The 25,604-nt window shown below is 26.6% G+C and overlaps 2 protein-coding genes and 1 long non-coding RNA gene across 4 annotated transcripts; 1 reads left to right on the top strand and 2 right to left on the bottom strand.

Moving 5' to 3' along the window:
* Nucleotides 1–647: 647 nt before the first annotated feature.
* On the bottom strand, nucleotides 648–6,994 carry LOC132931689 (leucine--tRNA ligase, mitochondrial). Its single transcript, XM_060997617.1, has 10 exons — nucleotides 6,788–6,994; nucleotides 6,493–6,705; nucleotides 6,178–6,420; nucleotides 5,965–6,107; nucleotides 5,041–5,718; nucleotides 4,812–4,978; nucleotides 4,399–4,755; nucleotides 4,089–4,330; nucleotides 3,780–4,013; nucleotides 648–1,049 (listed from the first exon to the last, which is right to left on the bottom strand). Exons 1-10 carry the CDS (start codon nucleotides 6,878–6,880, stop codon nucleotides 834–836), a joined length of 2,586 nt encoding a protein of 861 aa, XP_060853600.1. The 5' UTR covers nucleotides 6,881–6,994; the 3' UTR covers nucleotides 648–833.
* A 4,812-nt stretch (nucleotides 6,995–11,806) lies between these two features.
* LOC132931859 (uncharacterized) lies at nucleotides 11,807–13,991 on the bottom strand. Of its 2 annotated transcripts, XR_009662785.1 has the most exons (4): nucleotides 13,766–13,991; nucleotides 12,731–12,855; nucleotides 12,589–12,657; nucleotides 11,807–12,521 (listed from the first exon to the last, which is right to left on the bottom strand). It is a non-coding gene; the product is annotated as an uncharacterized LOC132931859 (long non-coding RNA). The 2 variants fall into 2 exon arrangements; XR_009662784.1 differs by having other exon boundaries at nucleotides 12,731–13,991.
* Nucleotides 13,992–14,647: 656 nt separating this feature from the next.
* Nucleotides 14,648–22,277, top strand: LOC132931858 (leucine-rich repeat-containing protein 70). The gene is made up of 7 exons (XM_060997909.1): nucleotides 14,648–14,798; nucleotides 14,899–15,274; nucleotides 15,393–15,824; nucleotides 20,439–20,668; nucleotides 20,726–21,100; nucleotides 21,164–21,339; nucleotides 21,718–22,277. Exons 2-7 carry the CDS (start codon nucleotides 15,271–15,273, stop codon nucleotides 22,079–22,081), a joined length of 1,581 nt encoding a protein of 526 aa, XP_060853892.1. The 5' UTR covers nucleotides 14,648–14,798; nucleotides 14,899–15,270; the 3' UTR covers nucleotides 22,082–22,277.
* Nucleotides 22,278–25,604: the final 3,327 nt, after the last annotated feature.

Raw genomic sequence — 25,604 nt, 5'->3', positions numbered from 1 at the left:
AAAATGTAATGAATTTTAATTCAAATTAGTTTTTTTTTATATAAATTTAAGTTATGTTAAAAAGTGTTCACTTACCCATCCTTGTTTCTGTGATAATTACTTGCATATAAAATACTATATTTTGATGTTTTAATTAATTTGATTGAATAAAATTTAATTGTTCCAACATTCTAATAATATTTAATTACTTAATTGTTTCAATAGAGTCAATTACTTAATTCAACTATAAGATTATTTCCTAGCGGAATTCCTAAGATATGTTATTTACAAATTTTATTGCACAAGGCAAGACATAAATATGAATTCATTTTCAAAATTCTTTACATTGCATATTGATGTCATAAGAATAACATAGTAACAAACCTTAAAATTATATTTATTATCAGCGTTTCCCAAAGTGTGTTCCGTGGAACCTTAGGGTTCTGTGGGACAATCTCAAGGGTTCCGCCAGATGTATGTGATTATTGAGAAAATTATTTTATATTATATTTGGATTATTTATATTATTAAAAATTATTTAAAGAAGGTGGTTCCACAAAACACAAATTATTTCTCAAAGATGCCGTGGTCGTAAAAGTTTGGGAACTGTTGTATTATATCAGTGATATCTTATTTCACCAATTTATCTTTTAGTAATAACTAATAAATTATTGAATAAGAACTTTACTTTATTCCTATAACAAACATTTAAAACAATTTGGTTTATTAAATATAATTTTATATTTATGATGTACATGGACTATGGAGTATCTATAATTAGTTAATTTATTATTATTATGTATTATGATTTTTATAACTAAATATTACTGTTAATAATTTTGTAATTGGTGGATCTATTTATCCTTTGCAGCAGATTTTCGGTCAGTCTTAATGAAAACATACGTATCATTGTCCTCGTACGATTGGAATCCAATATCAATAATATTCCAAGATGATGTATACTCTTTTATAATTTCTTGAGTCATAGCTAATTTGATAGCTGCTTCTTTAGTAAGTAATGCCATTTCTCTTTTGGGCATTGGCAATACACATTTAACAGCATTGTTAACCTGAAAAAAATTATGATATATAAATAGTACCTATATTGCCATGTTACCAAACAACTACATTGTTTGATATTAATAATTATAACAAAAATTAAAAAATTAAAATAAGTCAATAGGTACTTCATTGTTAAGTAAAATAGGTTTTTATACAAATTTGTTTAAATTTTACTTATGATGAAGAAAAAAAACGGAAATGCTATATACAAAATTGATTCCTGTCACAAAAAAATTATATGCCAAACAAATGATATATGCAACAAACCTAGTTACCATACCGTCTGCTATAGACCTATTGTGGATAGAAATCTTCTAACACATAGTGATTACCTAAAGATGCTCTCTACACCAAGGGGATTTAAATGGGCTGATATGCCATCATACTATAAAAAAAGATATAGTTCATATAGATTTCGTAAGCGTGAAAATGAAAAATATAACGTCAATGGTCAACAAAAAATAGTAAGTATTAATGAAATACAATCATAAAATCATACTACCTATGTAATTATATATTTCAATATTTGTATAACCTTAATACTTTAAAGAGTTATGAAAAAAGATGTAGTGTACTAAATAAAACCATGAATAATCAAAGGAAAATTAATAATAATTTAAATAATAATAATAATAAATCCAAAAAAGTACAAAATCAACAAAAAATGTTTTCCCAAAGTAAGAGTTATTTCTTTATTTAGTTAAAAACTAGCATTATAATTCAAACATAGAAAAATTAATTAAACTATGTTATCAATATTTGTAGAGTATAAATGAGTTATTTTTAGAAGGCAATAAAACCATGCAAAATAATGAAAATAAATAATATAATTAATAGGTATTAATAAATATGGAATGGGAGATGACTTAAAAAATAAAAATGATTTATTAATTCATAAATATCAAGATAGTTCTAGTGAAAAATTAGGAAAAATAAAAGATCAACAAGAAACAGATTTGTTTTTGAAAAAAAAAAAAAAAATTATGGTTACAAGCTGAAAAAAAACGTAAAAAAAGAGAGGAAGAAGAAAATAAGTTTAAATTATCTATACAGGCTAAACAAAAAAAAAAGGAAGAACAAAATAAAATAATGGAAGAAAAAATAAAAATGAAGTCAAAACGCAACCAAATGTTGGAAGAACAAAGAAAACAAAAAATTCAAAATGAAAAGGAGGAAATGGCTAAAGCACAGCTAATAGCAAAAAAAAAAAAATTAGAAGAAAATGAAATATTATCAAAGGAAGCTGAAAGGCTACGCAGACTTGAAGCACTTAAACAAGAAGCAAAAAGGATTGAAGAAGAAGAGGAAGCGTGGAGAAAAAAAATAAACCATGAATTTGCCCTAAAGATGGGTTATACAATGAATTTAAATATTGTTAACAAAAAAAACGAACATTCTATGTGTAATAAATATAGTGGTAAAAAAAGATTAACTCGATATACTGACAAACTACTTAAAGAAATAAAACAAAACAGTCAAGTTTTTGATTCAGGAAATTTAATGAAAGAAATCATAAAGAGAGAATTAAACAATGCTGAAAAAAAAAAGGTTAAAAATTAATTTTTTACTTGAAATTTACATTACTATTAAATTTTTATTTTTAGATAAAACATAAAAGCGGGCTACAAGTATGTGAGCCGTGTTATAAAAAAAAAAATAATGTGATAATGATAAAAACTAAAGAAAAAAAAGATCTATCAAAAGAAATAGTGTTTAAAAAATATTATGCATGCAATAACATAATTGATTCTAAAAATAATACAGTAAATCATCAATTGACAGAGGTCAAATCAAACGAACATAGTATACTAAAGAACCCTAAGAATATGTTAAAATGTAAAATACCCGATGTACATTGCTATAGTAATACTTCATTTAACACACTTGTGTGCAATTGGAAGAATGAAGTGGTTAATATGATAACAAATATGCAAAATCGTCAATATAACTGTACCAAATGATAAAACACATAACATCCAGAAATATTAAGATTCAAATTTTAATGAACTATACACGGTGATTCTTTTATCATAAAACACTCATTATTTCAAAAAGTATTCATGTTTTTGAAAACATTTTTTTACATAGTTTCAAGTTGTTAAAAAGATTATGTTTTTATTAAAAAATTATATTTTTAAATATTTAATATCCTTATATTTTTTTTAAGTTTTTACTTTTTTGAATGAGAACATAGAGTTTTAATTTCATATTCCACAGCAGAATAATTTTCTGAGTATTTTGATACATAAAAATCGAATTTAGAGCTAGTAGTTTATGAGTTATACGTATTTAAAGTTTAGACAAGGGGAGTAGTGGACAAACATTTTGTGGGGTAACCCCGTACCACTTCACTCCATTTTTCTAAACTTAAAAATACGTATAACTCATAAACTACTAGCTCTAAATTCGATTTTTATGTATCAAAATACTCAGAAAATTATTCTGCTGTGGAATATGAAATTAAAACTCTATGTTCTCATTCAAAAAAGTAAAAACTTAAAAAAATATAAGGATATTAAATATTTAAAAATATAATTTTTTAATAAAAACGTAATCTTTTTAACAACTTGAAACTATGTAAAAAAATGTTTTCAAAAACATGAATACTTTTTGAAATAATGAGTGTTTTATGATAAAAGAATCACCGTGTAGACTTACTTCAATATTTTTACAGAGACATTTTTATTTTCATTCAATGTATACTTATAATAATTTTCTTTACATTTTTGAATACTTACCACACAATATAAATTTAAAATATAATCGCTATCCACTTGAGGCCATTTTTGATTAATTACATCATTTTCCCAATTAATTTGATCCCATTTATGATTTATGCGACCTGGTGCCGATACAAAACCACTCCATAATGCTGATGCAAAGTGTGGAGCCATCGGAGTTAACATTATTATTTGAACAGCCAGTAATCTTTCATATTCTGCACTATACTTAATCAATTCTTTAGGAGACTTCTATATAAATATTAATACATTTAAATATATAAAAATAAATATATATTTGAATAGTTCATTAAAATATGTATATACTCTTAAAATATTTGTCAATCCTTGTAGTTTTGAAATAGCCACACTTAATTGATATGATTTTCTGAAGTTACTTGAAGTTTTTTTGACATGATAATTACGTGCATCATGTAATTTAATTTCTTCCTTTTGGAATATAGACGAGTCAATTGTATGTCTTTGGATATCATCATTATTTCTAAGAGCTCGAAATTCTCTTATAGTTAACCATAATCTATGTTGCCAATTTAAAATTCCGGGAAATGCTAATAGTTTAAAATATATATTAAATATGTATTAATAATATTGTAGTGCTATATTACTTATAACTTACTATCAGAATTCCAATTTCTATTAGATGTAGGAGCAACACTAGACAATACCAATAATCGCATGGTATCTACTCCATAGTTACTTATAGTATTCTTTGGTTCAACACCATTGTGTTTAGATTTACTCATTTTCTCCCATGTTGCAATAACTGGGTAGTCCCCATCTTTAGTGAAATATGTTTTACCTTTTTTAATTACTTCATCTTCTTTTAAATATGTACCATTAATTTTATTTTTAAAACTTTGACCCATCACCATGCCTTGGACCAATAGTTTTTTAAATGGTTCTAAACTAGGAGATAATCCAATGGAATGTAAAAAGTGGTTAAAGAACCTTGCATAATATAGATGTAAAACAGCTAAAAGAAAAAAATAGATTTAAACTATTATCATAAACACTGAAGAGTAAATTTACCGTGTTCTTTTCCACCAACATATATATCAACGGGCATCATTTTGTTGATCAAAGTTTTATCAAACGGTTGAGAACAGTTTTTAGGATCCAAATATCTCATATAATACCAACTGGAATCTACAAATGTGTCCATAGTATTGGTTTCTCTCCTTGCCTCTTTACCACATCTAGAACACTACAATATTAATGTTATGTTTGTATTTCAAAAAACTGTTAAATTACAACTTACTTTGGACAAGTAGTCTTAACCCATTCTTCAACTAGTTCTAATGATTTAAATTTTTTGTCACCTTGTACATCAAGCATTGGCAATTTTACTGGCAATTGATCTTCTGGTACAGCTTGAGCTCCACAATTGGTACAATGAATAATTGGTACAGGAGTACCCCAATATCTTTGTCTAGATATTAGCCAATCTTGTAATTTAGAGCTTACTTGATAACCACCAACATTTAATTCTTTTGCTTTTTCACAAATTGTTTCTCTAGATAAATATGAACTTTGGTTTACAGAATAAGAAATATTATGCTCTTTAGCTAATTCTTTATCAATAGAATTTACACATGGCACAGCTAAACGTGATTCTTGCCCATCTGGATATTCAACATGGTCAGTAACTAAAACCGGTAATATACTACCAGTAATTGGGTTCTTGATGTATACATTTTTATGATTTAGAACATAATATTTGTGTACAAAAGAATCAGGCTTAACACAAATAAATGAAGCTAACGGTACATGTTCTGGGTGTTGTGTCCAAACATTAAGAATTGTTCTGCATACATCATCAGTATATAGTTGAAAATCAAATTTATATCCATCACATTCTCCAATCCAATGTTTTTGTAGGTTAATAATATCCCTCCAATCTATTAAAGATGGATCATTTAGTCCTTCAAACAGAGCTCTATTGACAACGATTTTAAAATTATTAATTATACTAACAATAACAGTTATTCAATTAAAATATACTTGATATAATATAATATTATATTGATATATAATTGAATATAAAAAAAAGTTTTAAAATTAAAGTCAGCAATTTAATTTGTTTTATTATTTTTTAGAGAAATTTAAAGGAGAAAAAACAAACTAGACTAAAAAAATATTGATTATTAAAATAAAAAAACTTAAAGTTGTTTGTTTTATTTACTTGGAAAATTGTGTCGTTCTTATAAACCATTGTTTCAATACTTTTTTCTTAACAATAGCACCAGATCGCCAAGAACGTCCATTTTCATCTACTTGTTCATTAGCTAATACTGTTTCATCTACAGGATCCCAATTAACTTCAGCCTGATTAACAACAAAAGTAAATTATTAGTCAGTGCTAGTAAAAATTTGACACAATAGTAACACATCTTACCTCCTTAGAATAAACAAGTCCAGATTGAAACATTTTTAAAAAAAACCATTGGGTCCATTTATAATAAGATGGATCACAAGTTGTTATTTCATTGGACCAATCAAAACTGCATCCAAGCTCTTGAAGCTGTTTTTTCATGTGATCAATATTTGAACTAGTCCATTTATCAGCAGGTAAGCCATGCAGTATAGCTGCATTCTCAGCAGGTAGCCCAAATGCATCCCATCCCATAGGTTGAAATACCTATTTTAAAAAATTATTAAAAATATAATGTTGACCTTATCTAATATGAATAATAACCACAAATAAATTTACATTTTGTCCATTCATTCGATGAAACCTAGCAATCGAATCTGCAATTACATATACTCGAACATGACCCATATGTAAGTGACCAGACGGATAAGGAAACATTGACAACACATAGAATTTTTTATCGATGTTATTTTTATTAAAACTACCTTTACATAGTTTATCTTTCCAGTATTTCTCAATTTTTAGTTTTAAATCTATTGTCAACTCTTCATTCTATAAATAAATTGTGATGCGTTAAGACATATTTAATTACAGAATAAATTATTATTTATTATTGATAGGTATAACTACTCACCCAAATATCATTACTAAGAGATCTACAGTTTGGAGTATATTTTCTATAAAGTCTAAGGTTATTTAGTTTACAAAATATTTCTTTGGTAATCATTACAGATAATTAAAAATATATTCAACAATAGAAAATTATAAACATTTAAAATGCAGTTCTTTTTTAATCCTTACTTAATACTTAATAAATAATTTACTAAAGTAATATATAGTATACTATATTATAGTAATAAATTAGTATATTTGATATCATGGTATGAAAATTATTGGACGCATGTTACAGTGATTACATTATCAGCCATAATCTATAAAACTTGATGATAAACCACGATTTAATCATTTAATCATTTTATTATTTTAAATTTTAATAAAATTTATTCTGTGATAATAGCAAAGCGGATCTTAATAGGTATATACTTATACTAGTAAAGTTATACTATAATATGTCCTATTACCTAGGTATGTATAATATAATCATTATATAGTTCAATGGAATCTACAAGAGCTTCTTACTTTCCTAGTTTCAAATGTTCCTATTCCAAACAGCCACGGTTATCTACAATGAACATAAATCATGTTAGCTAAAAATCAAAAACTATTGAAATTTGTTATTTTGTCAATGTTTATTTAATAATTATTAAATTACAAAGAAAATTGTATAATGTAAAATTTTGTTCTATTTACTATAAGTACTCATGAGTATTTTAAAATTATAAATTCATGCTACAAATTTTAATTTTATTATTTATTTCATCATATTCCGTATATGTTAATTTCCTTAATTTCCCATAAATTAATAATTATTCATCAGTAATCACTAATTACTATAAGCATTGATTATAAGTTTATGGCGACGTCTTTACTCTTTAATAAATATATAAATAAATAGTATACAATACTATTATTATTATATAACAAAAAAAATACCGCTAGATCGCACTAGTCAATCTCAATTTACATGATAATTTATTTTATACTAGAAAAAATGGGTATAACACAGTAATAGGTACAGTATAAATGTATAATACTATATAAAGTAGATGTAGTGTATTTGTGCAATGTGTATACAGTATACACTATAGAGTATAGATGATCCTTATATAGTTTATACCGTGCACAAGTAAATCCCTACGAACTAGGTATGATTTATAATAATTAATAATATAGTCCTAAAATTGTGTGTAGGTAGTACGAAATTTAAAAGTGTGTTATTAAAATTAAATCTTTATAATATTATATTTAATTTATTTAATTTTATAGATTCTCATTTTAATGATTTTTAGTCAAACTAAATTTTAATAATTATCTAACTAGTATATTCTATACAGTCACACAAACACACTGTAATAATACGTAGTAACAATAATGTTTAAATTATTTAACGGTAAACCTCATTTTGCAGATGTAGAATGGTTAACATTATGAAAACCTCAAGAAAAAAATCTTTATCATCAGAAACCATTAAAAATTATCTTTATATTCGATTTAATTTAGTTACAGTCATAGGCGCCATGTACGTGGGTGCCCGGGGGCTCAGGCACCCATTGAAATTATTATGGAATATTGGGCACCCATTAGATTAGAATATTGGATTTTACCGGGACATAATATTGACCAGGGGCTAAGCCCCATCCCCCAAATTGTACATTTATGTCTATGATATCAAGGCACCCATTAAGTTTTAAAATTTGGCGTCTATGGTTACAGTCAATAATTTCAATCCACAACCAGCTGTATAAATATGGTTAAATAAAAAAAATTGACATAGCCACGTAGGTACCAAAAAACATACCTACTAAAACTAAGGCCATACAACAAGAATACTATGAAGGTGTTTTTCCCGAAGCTAAACGTCAAAGAAACCAAAATTTATCAGAAGTTAATACTCGTATAATGTTCTAATAAAGTTAATATTTAAAAATATTTATTTTTGAAAGTTCCTTTATTTTGGTAAAATTTTACTACACTATTTTAAGGCCATTGCTTTAAAACTAAAAGGTTAAAATATAATATATAATAAATATGTTAATTAATAATATATTTAAGTAAATTAAATCAATTTTTTTTGAGTAAATTAATAATAATTTAATTTTGCTCACAGTAATGAAATAATACTTGTATATTTATATAATAGATATTGTTATTTATAATTTATATTAAGAGTTATTGGTTGAAGAAGGAAGTCCATAAGAATTAGTGCTAGTTTTTTGAACATTGATTTTTTATTTAGATTTGACCAATTTGAGACTATGTGTGTAGTACGAAAATTTGAATATATTTTATATCATTTCAATTTTGAATAACAACGCAAAAGCTATGATATTCATTCATTCATATTATAGAGAAACAATATCGTTGTTGATCGAAAATCAGAGCCCAACTTATGAATTTTGGGGCCCGGGTCTAATTTTTTGATGGGCCCCAAAATTAATTATTATCTAAATTCTAAATTATCAACTTAAATTATTATAAATGCAGTCTTTTTGATATATAAATTTTTTATATTCAATTTATTTTATAAGATTATAAATAAATTATACTACCGCATAAGTCTATAAGTAATTATTTAATGATGATTAATATAAATAAGACGATGAAATTAAAATTATAAATATAAGTAAAGAATTGTAGATACAGTTTTTAATTTAAACAAATGTTTACTGATATACATCATGTACATTGTACACAAAGTCAAAGTGGTAATGCATTTTTCAACATGTCAATGTAAATAATAAAAATATTTACATGATTTAGAAATTAAGACAATAGTTTTTTTCTAGATTTTAGTTCACTAAACTTTTGAATTAGATCTGAAAAATCAAGTGTGTTAGTTACTTCGTTTGCACTCTTGATAGTTTCAAAAAAATTCGTTAATTTAGGTAACATGCTTACTGCGTCTTCAGCCTCCTTCTTTAATTATTGTTTTGCATAACCACTGAGATAAATGCTTTTTTTCTCAAACATTTTCAAATTTCAATAGTTTTTGGCACACACTAGTAACGAACAAAACTCACAAATTCGACTAAAAACTAATTTAATAATTTAACATCACTACGACAGTCGACGGAATACTAACAACTAATGTACCGATTGTACTAATGATACGAAACTGACCAACAAAATGTATGTAAAGATAAACTGTAGACTGAAAGGTAAACTACGTAAACAATAATATCATACAATTTCACAGATTAATAATATTAAATATCAACAGGGGCCTGAGGCCTGGGCCCTGGGGCCCCAAATAATATCGGGCCCGTGGCTGCAGCCCCCTAGCCCCCCTCTAAGTTGGGCTCTGTCGACAATGGTCATTAAAACCATATAAACCATATTAAATCCAATTTCCATATGTTTCCATATTCCATATGAATATAGGTACAATACTAGGTATTTATTATAATAAATTAGTTATAGGTATTGTATTGTATGAAAAAAATAATAATATAAAATGTAAGAAATTAGATGAATTTCACGTGTTTTAAATTTCCATTAAAGCTTAATACTTTTTAAAATATTAAATGTTCAACGTTAATTACGAAGAAAATATTTTCTTGACGCCGATAATTTATAGTTCCCGGAGAAAAAGTACTATCATAATTCATAATTCAGTACAGTAGTTCAAAAATTATTTATTAAAGGTTGTTAACATTTTTCTATAATTTGTTAATAAAAATTAATGAATTACTTAAAAAATATTTTAAATATTATGGTATAATATGTAATGAATAATGATTACCAATATTTCATCAGAGTTGCACATTTGTTATATCGACTGGATAATTGTGTATTTCGTAGCTGATAATTATTTAAAATATATTCTATTAGGAACTTATACCTAAAATTACTCTATGAATATATAATGGCTCAATAAAAAACGTATTAATTAAAACTACAAGTTATAGATATCAATGAATTAAAACGGGTTCGGTGCTTAGCTCATACTTACATTTTCATAGCACATACCACATATGCAACACACTAACACATTTACACATTTAATTTACATGTTATGTTAGAATCCTATACTTTATGTAAACTCATTAAGTAATTATGATGAATACTTATAAAGAGTCTTTATAATATTATCAATTATAATACAACTAAGTCGTAGTCACAAATACTTAACATTTTGATTGTAAATTAATGTTACATTGCTTCTTATTGAATCTTAATTTTAAGTAAACTAGAGTATTGATTTTAACAAACTATACCTACATAAACTAGTCAGTATAGATAGGTGTTATGTTCAATTATTTGAAAACCATAAGTCCATAAATATTCATATTAATTTTTTATTATTTTGATCAGATATAAACTATCTGGTATCTTCTAAGATAATTACACTCAAATATCTTTTAAAATAAAATAAGTAATTATAGTCGTTTAAATAATGGATTATACATATTATGCTCTACATACAATTTTATATTAAGACATTAAGTATATATACTACAAAGTTGTATTGTTCAGATTTTAAATTATATATTGAACTATATTTTTGGCGTTTGAGATATACTTACCCAATCAATAAATATATTGGTGACAATGGTGACATGCAAGAGTGTTATAATAAAATCTCTCATCTAGTTTCTACATAAATATTTTAATTTGATCATACCTTCTTACGTACCTCCAGAGGTACGCGTACCACAGGTTGAGAAGCGCTGCTTTAGATAATGGTAAAAATACCAATTTTTTAATCTTAACTTTTATTGAAAATGATGAATTTTCAATGAAATATCAATTACATTTCGTAATTACAACTTGTGTTTTAAATTAATGTCGAAATCCAAAATTCGATTTTTTTAATACATCATGATTTTTCGATTTTCCTTTATCGGCTTTATCTGAACGCCACATCGCGTAAGCCAACAATACATTGTTATAAATGATTATGCCAAATGTAATAAGTGAATGAGTTACCTTATTACTCTTATTATTTCCATAAAATATAGGTACCGCTTTGATCGCATTATATCGCATTTTGAAACTGTTAAAAGTGAATAGTTCTAGGTTCATTACAAAATAAAAAGTTTTATATAACTTTTAATAAACAAAATAGTTTAACGATACAAATGATACAATATTATATAAATGTATAATATTATAGTAATATTATTAATTATTATTATACCAAATGTTTTAAGGTTTTAACCATTTAATCCCAATATACAAAGAACATTATAACTTATAACTAATAAGTATTAGCATAGGCGCAATTAGGGGGGGGCTTGGGGTAGCTTAGCTCCTCCAATTTTATCCATAGCCCCTAGTTTTTAAACGATTTTACTTGAAGCTTATTAAAATGATTGAGACCATTTAATTACAACTAACAAAATAATTTAATATTTATTAACGTTTATATATAACACGTCTATTGCAGCTTATCAGTTATAATTTTTTGATTAAACATGAGACTTGTATAGTTATAAATATTTTTAGCCCCCTTAGATTTTTGACCCTAGTTGCGCCTATGAGTATTAGTAGTTAGTACTGTAATAATATTATTATATGTAATCAAATGATTTAACTCTCAAAGCCTCAAATAGGTCATTTGAACAAAGATTTGTACGATTTTTATAATAACTCCTAAATCAATTTATTATTATATAAAATAAAAAATACTTAGGTTCTAATTAAATTAAATAAACTATCATGTTGGTAAATAACCATAATATCTTGAGAGTCTTCTGTAAAATTGTGGTTTTGTGGTTTACAACAGTTGATAATTTAATGGTAGTCTGTTAACATTTTAAATTTTAATATATTAATTATTATATTCATCCATAATGTGATATTAGTTATTACTATAATTTTAATTAAATCCATTATTTATTCCTCTGTTAGTTATATTGAAATAAAAACACTGTTGAATATCTGTGTATAAAAAATTGACTATCAATAACAGATTCCATATATTATGTTTATTACTTATTATTTGTATACTTACGTACTGTTCAAAAATAACCTTGAGTTATACAATTTACTTGATAATTCTTGGATCAGAAAGTAATGTTTCTTTCGCAATAAATGTATACGATATATTCACTATATCTAATATTGTATAGTATATACCTAAACCAGGTAAAAATATTACCAGTGAGGGCGTCAGCGATATGTATAAAACTATAAAATATTGTTTTAATGTTCATTGGTTATTCGCAGACTCGCAGTTGTGTTATAATAAATACAGTAGAATAAAATGTGTCTCCAATTGGTGTGTGTGTGTGGGGGGGGGGGGGGTATCAAGAGGGCAATCACGATTTTGCCAAAAATGAATAAGTTTAGCCTATAAAATAATAATAATTAAAATTTGATTAGCTATACCACCAATACCTAATGTAAAAAGTTTTTATAAAACTAAATAAAGATACATTTTATACTTCATATCGTATAAAACATTTCTTACAAACTTGATTACTTTTATTAGTTTTTATATGTAATTATTTATTTAAAACAGGTCCCCCAACAAAAAAGTACTCTATCCTAAGTAAAATCGAATAACACCGCGTTTGATGTTATTGTGCATACAATGTAAAAACAATAAATCCGTGAAGAATGATGGTCAATGATTTATTTCATTCGAATATATCGTACTATGATTCTGTGGACGATGATTTTATTTTTATTTTAGATAGATTATGACGAAATCATAATTATAAAAATGTTATTAAATCAAAAATAAATTAAATATATATTTTTGTATCGAATACAGAATAATCTAAAATTGTCTTTATTAAAATGCTCTATTATTTAAAACGAAACACATTAGCATGTTTACGGGCTTTTTTCATCACCTAAGAAAATGGATAATCACGATTATATTATATTATATTGATTTATCGCTAATTGCGCAGAATTCAGCAAGTTGAACAAGTTTGTTTTCCAAAGCTGTAATCTTTATATTTTTAATTGTTTTATATACCTAGGTATAAATATATCGTATAATACATTAATATTTAATACATCAACGTAACTACAGTACCTTATAGTCGATGGACACTCGGGCAACTCGTTCCGGTGTGAATGTATTGTAATATAAATTAGGTAATAATAAACACAACAATGTCCGTCACTATACCTCAAATCGGTTCAGCATGCCAGCGACGCGTCAAAATGCTCATCTCGTATTATGTAGTAGTGTATTATTACATAATAATGTCATTATTTAGACATATAAATAGGATTGCACACGTGAAGCGGCATTGAATGCGTCAAAACCTAAATATGCACTCAAGGCCGCACAAAATATAGTGCGGTAATGTGGTAGGTACGGTAATACATATTCATATAGGTAGGTATAAATATATAATATATATATATAGGTGTATGTAATGTACGAACTGGTAAGGCATCGTGAGCATACGGTCCCGATGTATAAAATACGAACCACTTCCAGATTCAGTTTATTCGTTCGACCATTCGGGACATGACGTTTTAACAGTAACGCGGTGTGCACAATATTCGCGAGGAATACATTCGTTTGCGGGTTATTACATCGTATAACAATAATAATATACTTTATTGCAATAAACGATTTTATTGGAAACGCATCGTCTAACCGGCGCGGATAACTCGTCGATGACTCGTTCGCGTTTACCCCACCGGGTCGTTAATAATATATTATATAGCTACTGCTGGTACGTCAAGAACAGTGGGCAGTAATAATTACTATATTAATAATAATATCACAATGTACGATTTTAATTCACTTAACGTTTTACGGAATTATATTTTACAACAATAACAATACGGTTCGCAAAAATCAGCTGGCTGTAGAACACGCGTGGCTCTATTATTATAATGACGAGTAAATTGTAAGATAATTAGAATAATTCTATTGTAAAATAGATATGTCTCCGTAGTGCGATGTAGTGATGAGTAGATAATATGTGAACGTTCACGTTTCAATATTTATATCGTATCAAAACGAAAATAGGTACTGATTAAATGAAGTGTTGGTGCTACTTTGGATATAGTGTTTATATTGATGAAAATACAACAGGCATTTATCATAGGTAAGGATGCGATATATTAATTATTATGCACTTAAAACAAAAAATTATGTATGCACTGAACAAATTCACAACTACCTCCTTTATGATTCATCTTTTACAGACAGTATCTTATCTTGGAACCTTGGAATACGTATGTCGTATATACTGCGTGATTAACCAACCACTCAACATAATTTAACATAATATTTGTATCATAGCATTTTCACACCTTCAGTCACATATTATAATGCACAGTTAATATCTTCGAAGAACGTCGGTGTTACAAATGTAAAACGATTGCATTTTATTTTATATATAAGTCTGAAAACTGTTTATATTCGAAATATTATTATGTTGATCGTTACCATTCGTAAACATATATAAGTGCACTAAAGCTAAACGAAATTACTTGACAACAAATACATCAGACATCGCAACCAGATGAATCAATTCAACAACATAATAATAAGCCAATTAATAATTTGTTCTTAAAATGGGTATGGATTAAAATCGATAACTATTAACTGTAATAATGGCTTATAATTTGATCATTATTTTCGATACGTTTTCGTATTTACCAACAATAATTGTGCGTGTATGACTTCTGTTTTGTAGAAATAATAACGAAAAATCACATATCGGTTGTCATGGGATCATCGAAAATGAATTTAATACTTGGCATATGTCTAATGGTCATAGTTTCGTTGACAGCGGCACAAACCAGAGTCAAATGTTTCGACAAAAATAAGGGCAAAGATCAAATGGGCATAGTATTGGACTGTTCCAATATGGTTGGCAAGAGTCATCCATATAGTATTGAAGACTGGATTCGATACCATGCGTTCTACGATGATGGAATTCTTGCTAATCGTGTATTGAATATTAACCTGGAAAACAATAATTTACAACAAATATTTACGCTCCCGTCAATGACATCGTTGAAAAAATTATCGTTTAAATACAACAACATATCGTCCATTGAAAATAAGGCGTTGACGAACTTACCAGCACTCGAAGAACTGGACCTTAGTTACAATTCGCTGAACAGTAAGTAAATTCTTTGTTTTACGTAAAAAAATGTCGATAAAAGATTAAAAAAAACCAAACCTTAATATTTATAAGTGTAGTGTTTTATTAATTTAAATCATATCCTATATATAAATTATCTTACCTAATTTTAAACTTTTAATAGTATTTTATAGTATCTTTTAAAATAAAAATATTCTAACTCATAACCCATGAGAGTATACTGTATAGACGTATAGTACCTAATTAAAATTCAAAATGCCAATTAATAATTAACCAGAATAATGCAATTAAATTTTTACTTTTGAATATTGCATAACAAAACAAGTATTTTGTACAAATTTACGATTAGTGTAAAGTATTTACTTTCACAGTAACAAAAAATAAATATAACCATATTTTATAAGTCTCTTACTTTGCTAATAATTTTAAAATATTATATTGAGTTTTTTTACAATCATTTGTACACTTAGACTCTTCTTGATTTTTTTTCACATTTGTTTGTTGTATGTGTATGCGTGGTGTGTGTACACGAGAGTAATTGAAAAATTTTTTGATTTTAAACTTTGATGATGATTTCGGATAGAAAATTGAATCTAGTTGGTATTTTAAGGAAATAATAATTCCCTGCAGTATTTTTCAAAATATACAAAATTCTTTGTAAGTTTTTCAACCTATATTTTTTATTTCTACTCAAAAGTTAAATTAATTTGTTATAAGAGTTTGAAATACAACAATGCATATTCAGACGTTAAATAACTATTTCTTCTCAAACGATTTTTAATATTTTGTTGTAACAAATACCGTAGATATTTTAAATTTTCTCCAAGTGATTGGTATGATCATTTCTATACATGATACAATTTTCAATATATTATGACTATTATTGAGTTATTTATAGACATTTAACATTTTCTTTTTAGTGTCATATTTATAAATATCGATAAAAATATTTATAATTTAAAAAACTTTTGTTATTATAACATGTTTTCAAGTTAAAATTTGAATAAAACTACATACTTAAATTATGAATAACAATATTCATTATTCTGTTATTGTGCACAAACATTATTTGACGGCATAAAATGTTTACGTTTATTATTGAACTTTAAACACATGATGATATTTTTAATTGCAATATTCCCTGCAAAAATTAACCTAGTAAAAATAGAAAAAAACCATAATATTAAAAATATAATTAAAATTATAATATTTAATGATTTAGGCTGATAAGCCGTCTCCGCTTAGAATCAATTTTTTATTTACAATAGTATCATTAAATTCAAATTCAACATTAGAGTGACCTACTCCACACCTACCGTACTACAGAGATTCTAAAATACTAAAACCGAAATCTATATATCATTGCTTTTTTTTTAATTGATAATAATACATAAACAATTGTGTATATCACTATTCTATGTTAAGGTATACAAAGCTATATGTAGAACTTATACAATTATATCTCATTTTCTGTACGACAAATTAAAAGTTAAAATTTTAAATTCCAAATTATTACTCGAGGAAAATAAAGTGTAGGGTCATCATAAACGTATTTTATTTATTTGTAGATCAAACCTAATTTTGAAATATGTATACCCTCATAATGTACGCCATTTATAGTTAACTAGATTTTTTTTTTTAATAAATTAATATGTACTGTAAAAGTGTAAAAAGTAATTATTAAATATGTGTGGTTATTTAAATATTGAATAAGGCGTACAAGAAAAGTTGTTTATTGTTTGGTCTATTATAATAGATTATAACTAAAAAAAAATAACCAAAGAATTCACTTTGATCTATACTCATAATAATCATGTCGAGTGTACCTCGATATTGAGTAGGTCAAATTCAATGATAAATAATTATATACGAAAAATGTTAATGAGCGGAGACAGTCATCTGTTATCTATATTTCTAAATATTACTTATGATGATCTATAATATTATATCGTAATATTAAAATTATAGTAATATAGTTATTTACACAATAATTTTGTACTCAAAACGTTTATAAATAAATATTTTGACTGTATTTTTGATATATTTTAATTTTTTAGTACAACTTACGAGGAATTTCGCATAAAACTGTCAAGATTTTAAGCTTATAAATAGAAAAAAGTTGATTATTTAAATTGTTTATAAATAGCATAAAAGATCGAAAATAATTTAAAATTATAATAACAATATGTATAAAATAGTTTATAAATATTTGTGAAAAATTAATTCTTGCTGTTATTTATTTTTAAATTAGAAAATAAATATCAATAAAATATTAGTTTTATGTAAAAACTCTTGTTTTTCCTATTGTTTTTCTATTTTTTCATATTATTTTTATAAATACCTATTGGAAATATTTTACTATTTTTTACCCAATAACCAATTAATAAATCAAATTTTCTACCTAAAACCACCCTCAAACCTTAAATAATAATAATAATATATTTTTAAATCAATACGTTCATTGCGCTTCACACATGCAGAACCTAAATAATGGACTTCAGCGGTTTCATTTTTTTTATTGAAAATTTCCACCGTGCAATCGTCTTATTTGTCATCTTGTTCATTATAAAATAATTATAGTATAATTATAACGTGTATGTATCTAAAATTCCAGATAACATTTTGTAAATTTTTTTACTGGTTTTGCAAAAGACAATTTCAGTTATAAAAACAATTATTTGTATCCATGGAAATTGAAATTACTATAGGGTGGAATGGTAGATCTAATTTGATTAACCTTCGAAGCATGTGATTCAATTAACCGCTGTAAATTGAACGAAGGAACTGAACAGACAAACAACCCATAAGACTATATTAAACTTTCACAACGACCGTGTAGATACATATATTGAACATAATAATATACATATACTTTACGTAAGACGCCGGCGAACATCCTAAATTCATCGCCATGCGAACCCTATTGAATTTGGTTCATTTAAATTGACTAATTAGCAATTAAATTACAATTTACAATACCGTATACAGAATATGCAAAACTGCTCACATTCTTCAAGTTATATGCATAAATTTCATCCTCTCATAATATTATGGCATAATAACGTATGACGTAGCATGCACGTTATAAATTGTGCGAAAAATATTAATTTACTATTTAATTTATAAATTGGACTTCGGTTAAAAATTTAAATTTAAAATCAAAATATTAAACAATAACTAAAAACAAAATAAAATTTAGCGGATATTTTAGCTTATGTTTGAACACTCGAAACATACTCCTGTGTACATCTTTATAAAAATAAAGTACAATATAAATCAATATAGAAGTAAAATAGATAAAACAGGAATATTATATGATATTTTTGTTAATTTTATAAACTATAATTTATAAATGTCATAATTAAAACTTAAAAATACTTGCAAAACTTTGTTTGACTGTTGAGCAGCGAAAATTCTTATTTTTTTTTTATTTATACTTAAAAAATAATTGCAATACCTACACATATATGTATATATTTTATTGTTCAAAATATATCTTAACTTTTTAGAAAATAAAAAAAAATTATTGAATACAAATAAGATATGTATTTTGATATTATTTTAATTTTAAATATTAATTTTATTTGGTTCATAATTTTGGGTTTTCTTTAACTTAACTTCTTTAAGTACATATCATTGAAAAATACATTTTTTTCGAAGTGTACCTCAACTTTTAGTATAGGTAATAAATAATAATAATAATGTATTAACGTTCCATGAGGAAAATTAGTTTAGAGAATCACTGGTATAGACTATCAATATAATTAAGCCATTCTTGTAATACTCATGTTATTTTACTTTTTGAAATTTAACAAAATTTATGAGAACTGATGAAAAAAGTTTTTCAATGTAACAATTTTTCTTAACATTAAATTATAAAAGTTATATCTAAAATAAATTTTTTAACAAAATATAATATAAATGCTATCAATTCACTGTAGTAATTATCTACGTCTACACACTTCATTTAAAAATGCATGTACTCGTATTCTATTTTGTAATGTGTATGATTAAAATAGATATTTTCATGAAATTATTTCATTTATTACATCAGTCGTTTCATTTTAGTATTATAGGTACACGTACACACGTCTAACGATTCGTCGGATGTAGCTAGGTAGTTTGTGAAAGATATTTAGCTAACCTGTTTTACGTGGGTTATACCTTGTTTATTAAAACATGATTAATATATGTTTAACTTACAAACAATAAATGTATGTCAATTACGTACGATTAATACGATTAAAATGTAAATGTAGTACAGACAAATTATAAAATAACTAGATAATAATATAAATAAATACTTATATATATTATTAATTATTATTATTTATTATTAAAAAAAAAAAATAATATTATATAAATTAATCATTTGATAAGTACATTATGTTAATCATTTATTTTTCTTCTTAGTTTGGTAATATTTTTGTGTAAATTTGTTGCAAAATATATATTATTTAAAGTGAATTTATAAAAATAATAGTTAAAATAAAATTAATAATTTAATTACTAAAATACTTACTTGAAATTTAAATAAAAGCACCTTTTTTATTTAGGTTAGGTTATTTAGGTAATTATTTATTGTATAATATTAAATATATAATGAATGACAATAAATATAATTTATCTTAGGTCATGAATTACGTCAATCTGTTTTCCGCCGTTATCAACGTCAAAACGTACCAGCCACAAATGATCCAGCGCTAAAAGTCCTTAAATTAGGATACAATAATATACATTCTTTGCCACCGAATTTTTTTCAGTATTTAACGAAATTAGAAAATCTTGAATTAAATAATAATCCTTTATTGGTGATCGATCAAAACACAGAAATCTCCTTAGGGTGTTTAACAAATCTTCAGGTAAAGGATTATGCCAAGCGTTAATAGCATAATAAATATAGTAAAAAAAAATTGCAGGTATTGGATTTAAGCAACACAGGGTTATCAGACTTCCCAGCAGATGTGTTTTCCCAGTCATTCAATGTCCAAACATTATACCTGAACGGCAATCAGTTCCAGCAAATACCAAAAGAAATTCGTAACATGCCTCTAGCATATCTTAATATGAACGCAAATCCCATTAGTTACTTGGATAGTGAGTCATTTGTCGGTCTGGATCAACTTCAAGAACTCATTATTAGCGGTATGCCTAATTTGACCGATATCGGATGTGGTACATTTGTGCCACTAAAGAAGCTCATAACACTATACATGTCGCACAATCCCAGTTTATCAAACATTCATTACGACGCTTTCGCGGACAATACCAGCCAGCAATGGTCATTAAGACAAGTAATTGAAAGTAAACGGGTTGGTCAATAAATGATTTTATACAGTTTTGTCTTTTGATTTTAGCTATCAATAAGTTACACGAACATTAACAGTATAGATTCAAGACTATATCCTTGGTCAATGCTAAACTTATTCGATGCCAAAGGTAATCCATGGACGTGTGACTGTAGATTGTCGTGGCTTGCAAGTTATATCAATGAAACATTTGCAGAGATGCCAGAGACACTCCTATATTATCGGTAATATTGAATGAGTATTAAAGTTCTTAAAAACATTCACAAAACATTTCATTAAAAACTTAATATTACGAAAAGTTAAAAAATTACTAAGGAAAAACATTTTGCAATTATTTTAATAATTTTACTTTATTTTATTGCCCATATTCCTATATAATCTAAATTCTTAGTCTTAAAATATATGCTTGATATTTTTCTTTCAATAACCACCGTTTCTATATATGATTTTTCTGTAATTTCCTAACTCTTTGGTAATTTGTATCTCTATAAACTCTAGAGTGTTTACTTTTATTGCAATACCATTTTTTTTTCAAAGTTTTATTAGGCATCGACCTACTTTATTATTCATCTGTAGTTTTAATGTACTTTTATGATTTTTAGGTGTACCGAGCCCAAAAACCTATATACCACACTAGTATCTCAATTGAATGAACACATCGATTGCGACGATTATCATCTCCACGCTTCTAATAATCACAGTCACGGTCACGTCACACGGCTCCGACATTTCATTATTGTCATTGGATTAGTAATTGGCATTTTTGTGTTCGGCTCATTAATAAATATGGGTTGCAGAGAAATAAAGAAGGTGCTAAAGCCTAGGATATATGTTCCAACTGGATTTAGCACTGGTGTAAAATACAGACCCGCAGATTTCGAAGAAAATATAGACACATTAGAAGTGCCTTCCAAACACACAATGATCCACGGACGATCGCCAATAGTTATAAACAATACAGACTGAAATTTTAAATTTTAAACTTTTTGGCTAAAAACAAATTTGAGCCAAAAAATAAGATAGACAATAATGTGAAATATTAAACAATATTATTTAGTTGTTGGGTATATCAAGGTATACATACTATACCTATATATACGTATATATATAATATTTATGAATAATTGTCGTTGATTAAAATAATAAATATTATTTTTACTTATTTATGTACTCTAATTTATTCGTTAGTTAATAGTTTTATAATATGTATAATTATATGGTATACTAAATTAATAAATACCTGCTACTATATTATTATGTTTAGTGAAAATAAAATACCCGACGTTTTAACCTACATTGTCTCTCTAGTCTCTACATTTAGTTAAAAACGTTTTCTGAAGCGTTCTCAATTTACACATTCTTGCTCTTAGAGGTCTTTAGGGTCTTGTCACAGACCCATTGCAACAGCTCAACGACCAGAACACTTTTTATCCGTTTCTGTAAAACGTCTAGTGGGCTTTTGACATAATGAGTTTGTCTCATCACATACACACGTAGCTATAATGAGGGCACAACGTCAAGGGGTGTGTTTTTTCTTTCTTTTAGTTCATTGTTGACGAGAACCGGAAACCCTTGATGCCGGTTATTGTTGTGTTCTATGTGCCAAAACGCTTTTGTGTATATAAAATTGTTTTTAACCTTGTTACTGAACCTGTGTTCATATTGTTCTGAAAAAAAAAACACAAAAAAATGACAAAGGAAGTGAGAAGATTTTTATCAAAATAATTTTCATAATAGAAATTAATTTTAAAATATCAGTTTAAACTAGGCATGTAATTATCCAACCCATAAAGTATATCATCTTTAATTTATACTATGTATTATATTATAGATAATCATATAAAAAATATAATTTTCTACAGGACTACAGCTATCGTTATATTGGCCAATACATCAAGTTATTTGTATTTATGTTATTTATAGGTAATAAATAGTTTTATATAAATTGCCGATTTCTTTAAAAATGGCTATCACAGGTTCTCGCGCGGTTGACAAATAAAATATACTATTATTTACTATTTATATATATTACTATTATTTCAATTTGAAGTAACACATACATGGATCACTTGATATATTAGCGTGTTATTGGCCCAAGTAAAATAAAATAAACAATATATTTATAAATGCAAAGTTTTTAATTTAAAAAAAAAATTTGATATGATAGCTTCAGTTAAATAATCAGTATAGTAGCTCAGCAGTTAGCGAATCAAACATATTATTATCCTTACGAGGAGATTTAACGCGAATCAATAATGCACATATATAGGAAACCAATGATACGATTACATAACTGACATTCTAATTGAACGTAGGTTTACTGACGTAAAGACTATTCTATTTGTCTGCCCCTGAAGAATTATTCTTGCTAAACGAACTTTACTATATAAGTATATACAGGCACCAGAATATTATTTTTATTCTAATCCCTTAAGTATCGTATGATATTTAAATGTGGTTTATTCAATAATTATAAGACAATTAGACGGCTATATACTTATATGTAATACATATTTATTATATCATGTATTAGAATTGTCATTTGTATTGCAAATGCTTTATATTTATAATAGAATTGTTATTGAAATTGATATTTATTTTTCTAACACGCAATACGCAAATAATTATATTTTGGTGGTTTTAAACATTTTTAATGATAAATGGTTTTTTAATTTTAACTCTTCTCATTCATAAATAATTTTTTTGAAACTCAATTATGAAAGTTTACTTTTAGTTATGGAGACAAAATATTCGTTTTTTTAATACCTATTTTGCGAGCAAAGCTTATTATATGGTTATTGGCTATTAGTAAATTGTTTTGTATTCCATACGCAATTCTGAGTATTCCCAATAATGTATTATATTTCTCATACACGTAATTAATTAATATTATGCACGTGTACGCCTACATATTATATATACAAATACAAAGCTAGTTACGATTTAATTGCAACGTTAATAACAATAAATATAAATGCATAATCAATCAAATATTATAATATTTAATAGTGATGTGTACAAAGCACACAATACACATAAAAATATATATTATCATTAAGATAAGGATTTCAATCCAAAGTCCATTATTATTTGGGTGTTCTGGGACCTAGGAAATAGCATTCTAAGTAGCTGTTTCATTTAACAAATATAGATATTTCAAAGGTGAAACTTTTAGCTTACATTTTGTTTAGAATTTTTAATTAATTCAATTAACTTTTTATGCATATTGAGACGTTATTACATTATATACTACTATACTAGCATATTTTGTGATAGGTACTTAGGAAATTCAAAATATTAGGTATATCAAGAAATATTGTTTACATAATATTTGCTTATTTTAGGTATTTTTATCCGTACCAAATGTTGCCATATATATTTGTTTATCTATACAGCGATTATCGAATGTTGTTTCTTTTACAATGGGACTCAAATAAATAACAACTGATTGGTCAGTTAATCGCACAAATCACATCGCGATCGCATTTACTCCGACTATACTGTTAATTTATTGCGCGTGCCCGTGTTTTGTATTGTTAAAAATTGCAAAAGTTAAACAGTCATTCACTTCTCGTTTGCCTGCCTATTGAAAAAAAATCGGATTATTTTTATAAGCTTTGTTGCGTTTAAAAGGCATTTTTTAGGTAAATTTTTTGGTTTTTTGCCGAGCATATTTAATATTCAGTTTTTAGAACATTTAAACCCGAGCCTTGATTGTTATATGGTATAATATCTATACTTATACCGTGTACCCATTTCTATGTATATAATACTTACGCCACACATACCGTCGCGCCACCACCATCGTCCGCGAGCGCGATAGGCGGATTCCGCGCACCCGTACGAAATTACCATAACGGTTAATATTCATAACGGCGAGTCTGTTATACATATAATACGAATATAATACATGTACGCGGCGGTCGTGTTGTTATTATTATTATTATTATGATTATTATGACTCTTCGCGCCGTCTAAAGTTCCGGATTCACGTATTACACTATATTATATATTATTATATATTATACTCGGCGGGCCGTACACCTCCGCCGCCGCAGTCGTCGTCGTCGTCGTCGTGCAAAGGCGGACGCTGCAGTGTAGCCGGGTCGAGAATAAGCGTTGTCATCGTGTTCAATCGCAATAACCTCCATAATATTATACAGCCCCTTTAGTATTCCGGGACTTTGCTGCGGGTCGCCCCATAGACAATGGGCTAAATGAAGAACGCAGACGTGCCGCAAAACGCCCGGACCGCCCCTCTGCAGCTCGCCACTGCTGCCGCCGGAGCTTTACCGCGTGTTTTATACATTTTTGTACACGCGTATATTATTATTATTATTACTACTATTATGTATACATATAAAAGCCCGGAAAGAAAACTGGGCGAAATGATTCGATTTGCTCCGGTTCACCCTTCTCCCCCTCCCCGCGACGATCGCCGCACTGTGCCAATGTATTTTATGCGCATATATAATATTATATAATATTA

This window comes from Rhopalosiphum padi, chromosome 1 (genome assembly GCF_020882245.1).
Source record: "Rhopalosiphum padi isolate XX-2018 chromosome 1, ASM2088224v1, whole genome shotgun sequence".
Lineage (NCBI taxonomy): Eukaryota > Metazoa > Arthropoda > Insecta > Hemiptera > Aphididae > Rhopalosiphum > Rhopalosiphum padi.
The sequence above is the reverse complement of the archived record's forward strand: the minus strand, read 5'-3'. Positions and strand labels throughout refer to the sequence as shown.

Excerpts from the sequence above, each read along its gene's own strand:
- LOC132931689 (XM_060997617.1), bottom strand. The coding sequence starts at position 6,880 with ATGATTACCAAAGAAATATTTTGTAAACTAAATAACCTTAGACTTTAT. Across the intron at positions 4,756-4,811 it reads TGTTGGTGGAAAAGAACACG|CTGTTTTACATCTATATTAT; the intron begins GTAAATTTACTC and ends TTTTTCTTTTAG. Across the intron at positions 4,014-4,088 it reads GATTGACAAATATTTTAAGA|AAGTCTCCTAAAGAATTGAT; the intron begins GTATATACATAT and ends ATATTTATATAG.
- LOC132931858 (XM_060997909.1), top strand. Across the intron at positions 21,101-21,163 it reads AGCAATGGTCATTAAGACAA|CTATCAATAAGTTACACGAA; the intron begins GTAATTGAAAGT and ends TTTTGATTTTAG. Across the intron at positions 21,340-21,717 it reads GAGACACTCCTATATTATCG|GTGTACCGAGCCCAAAAACC; the intron begins GTAATATTGAAT and ends TATGATTTTTAG.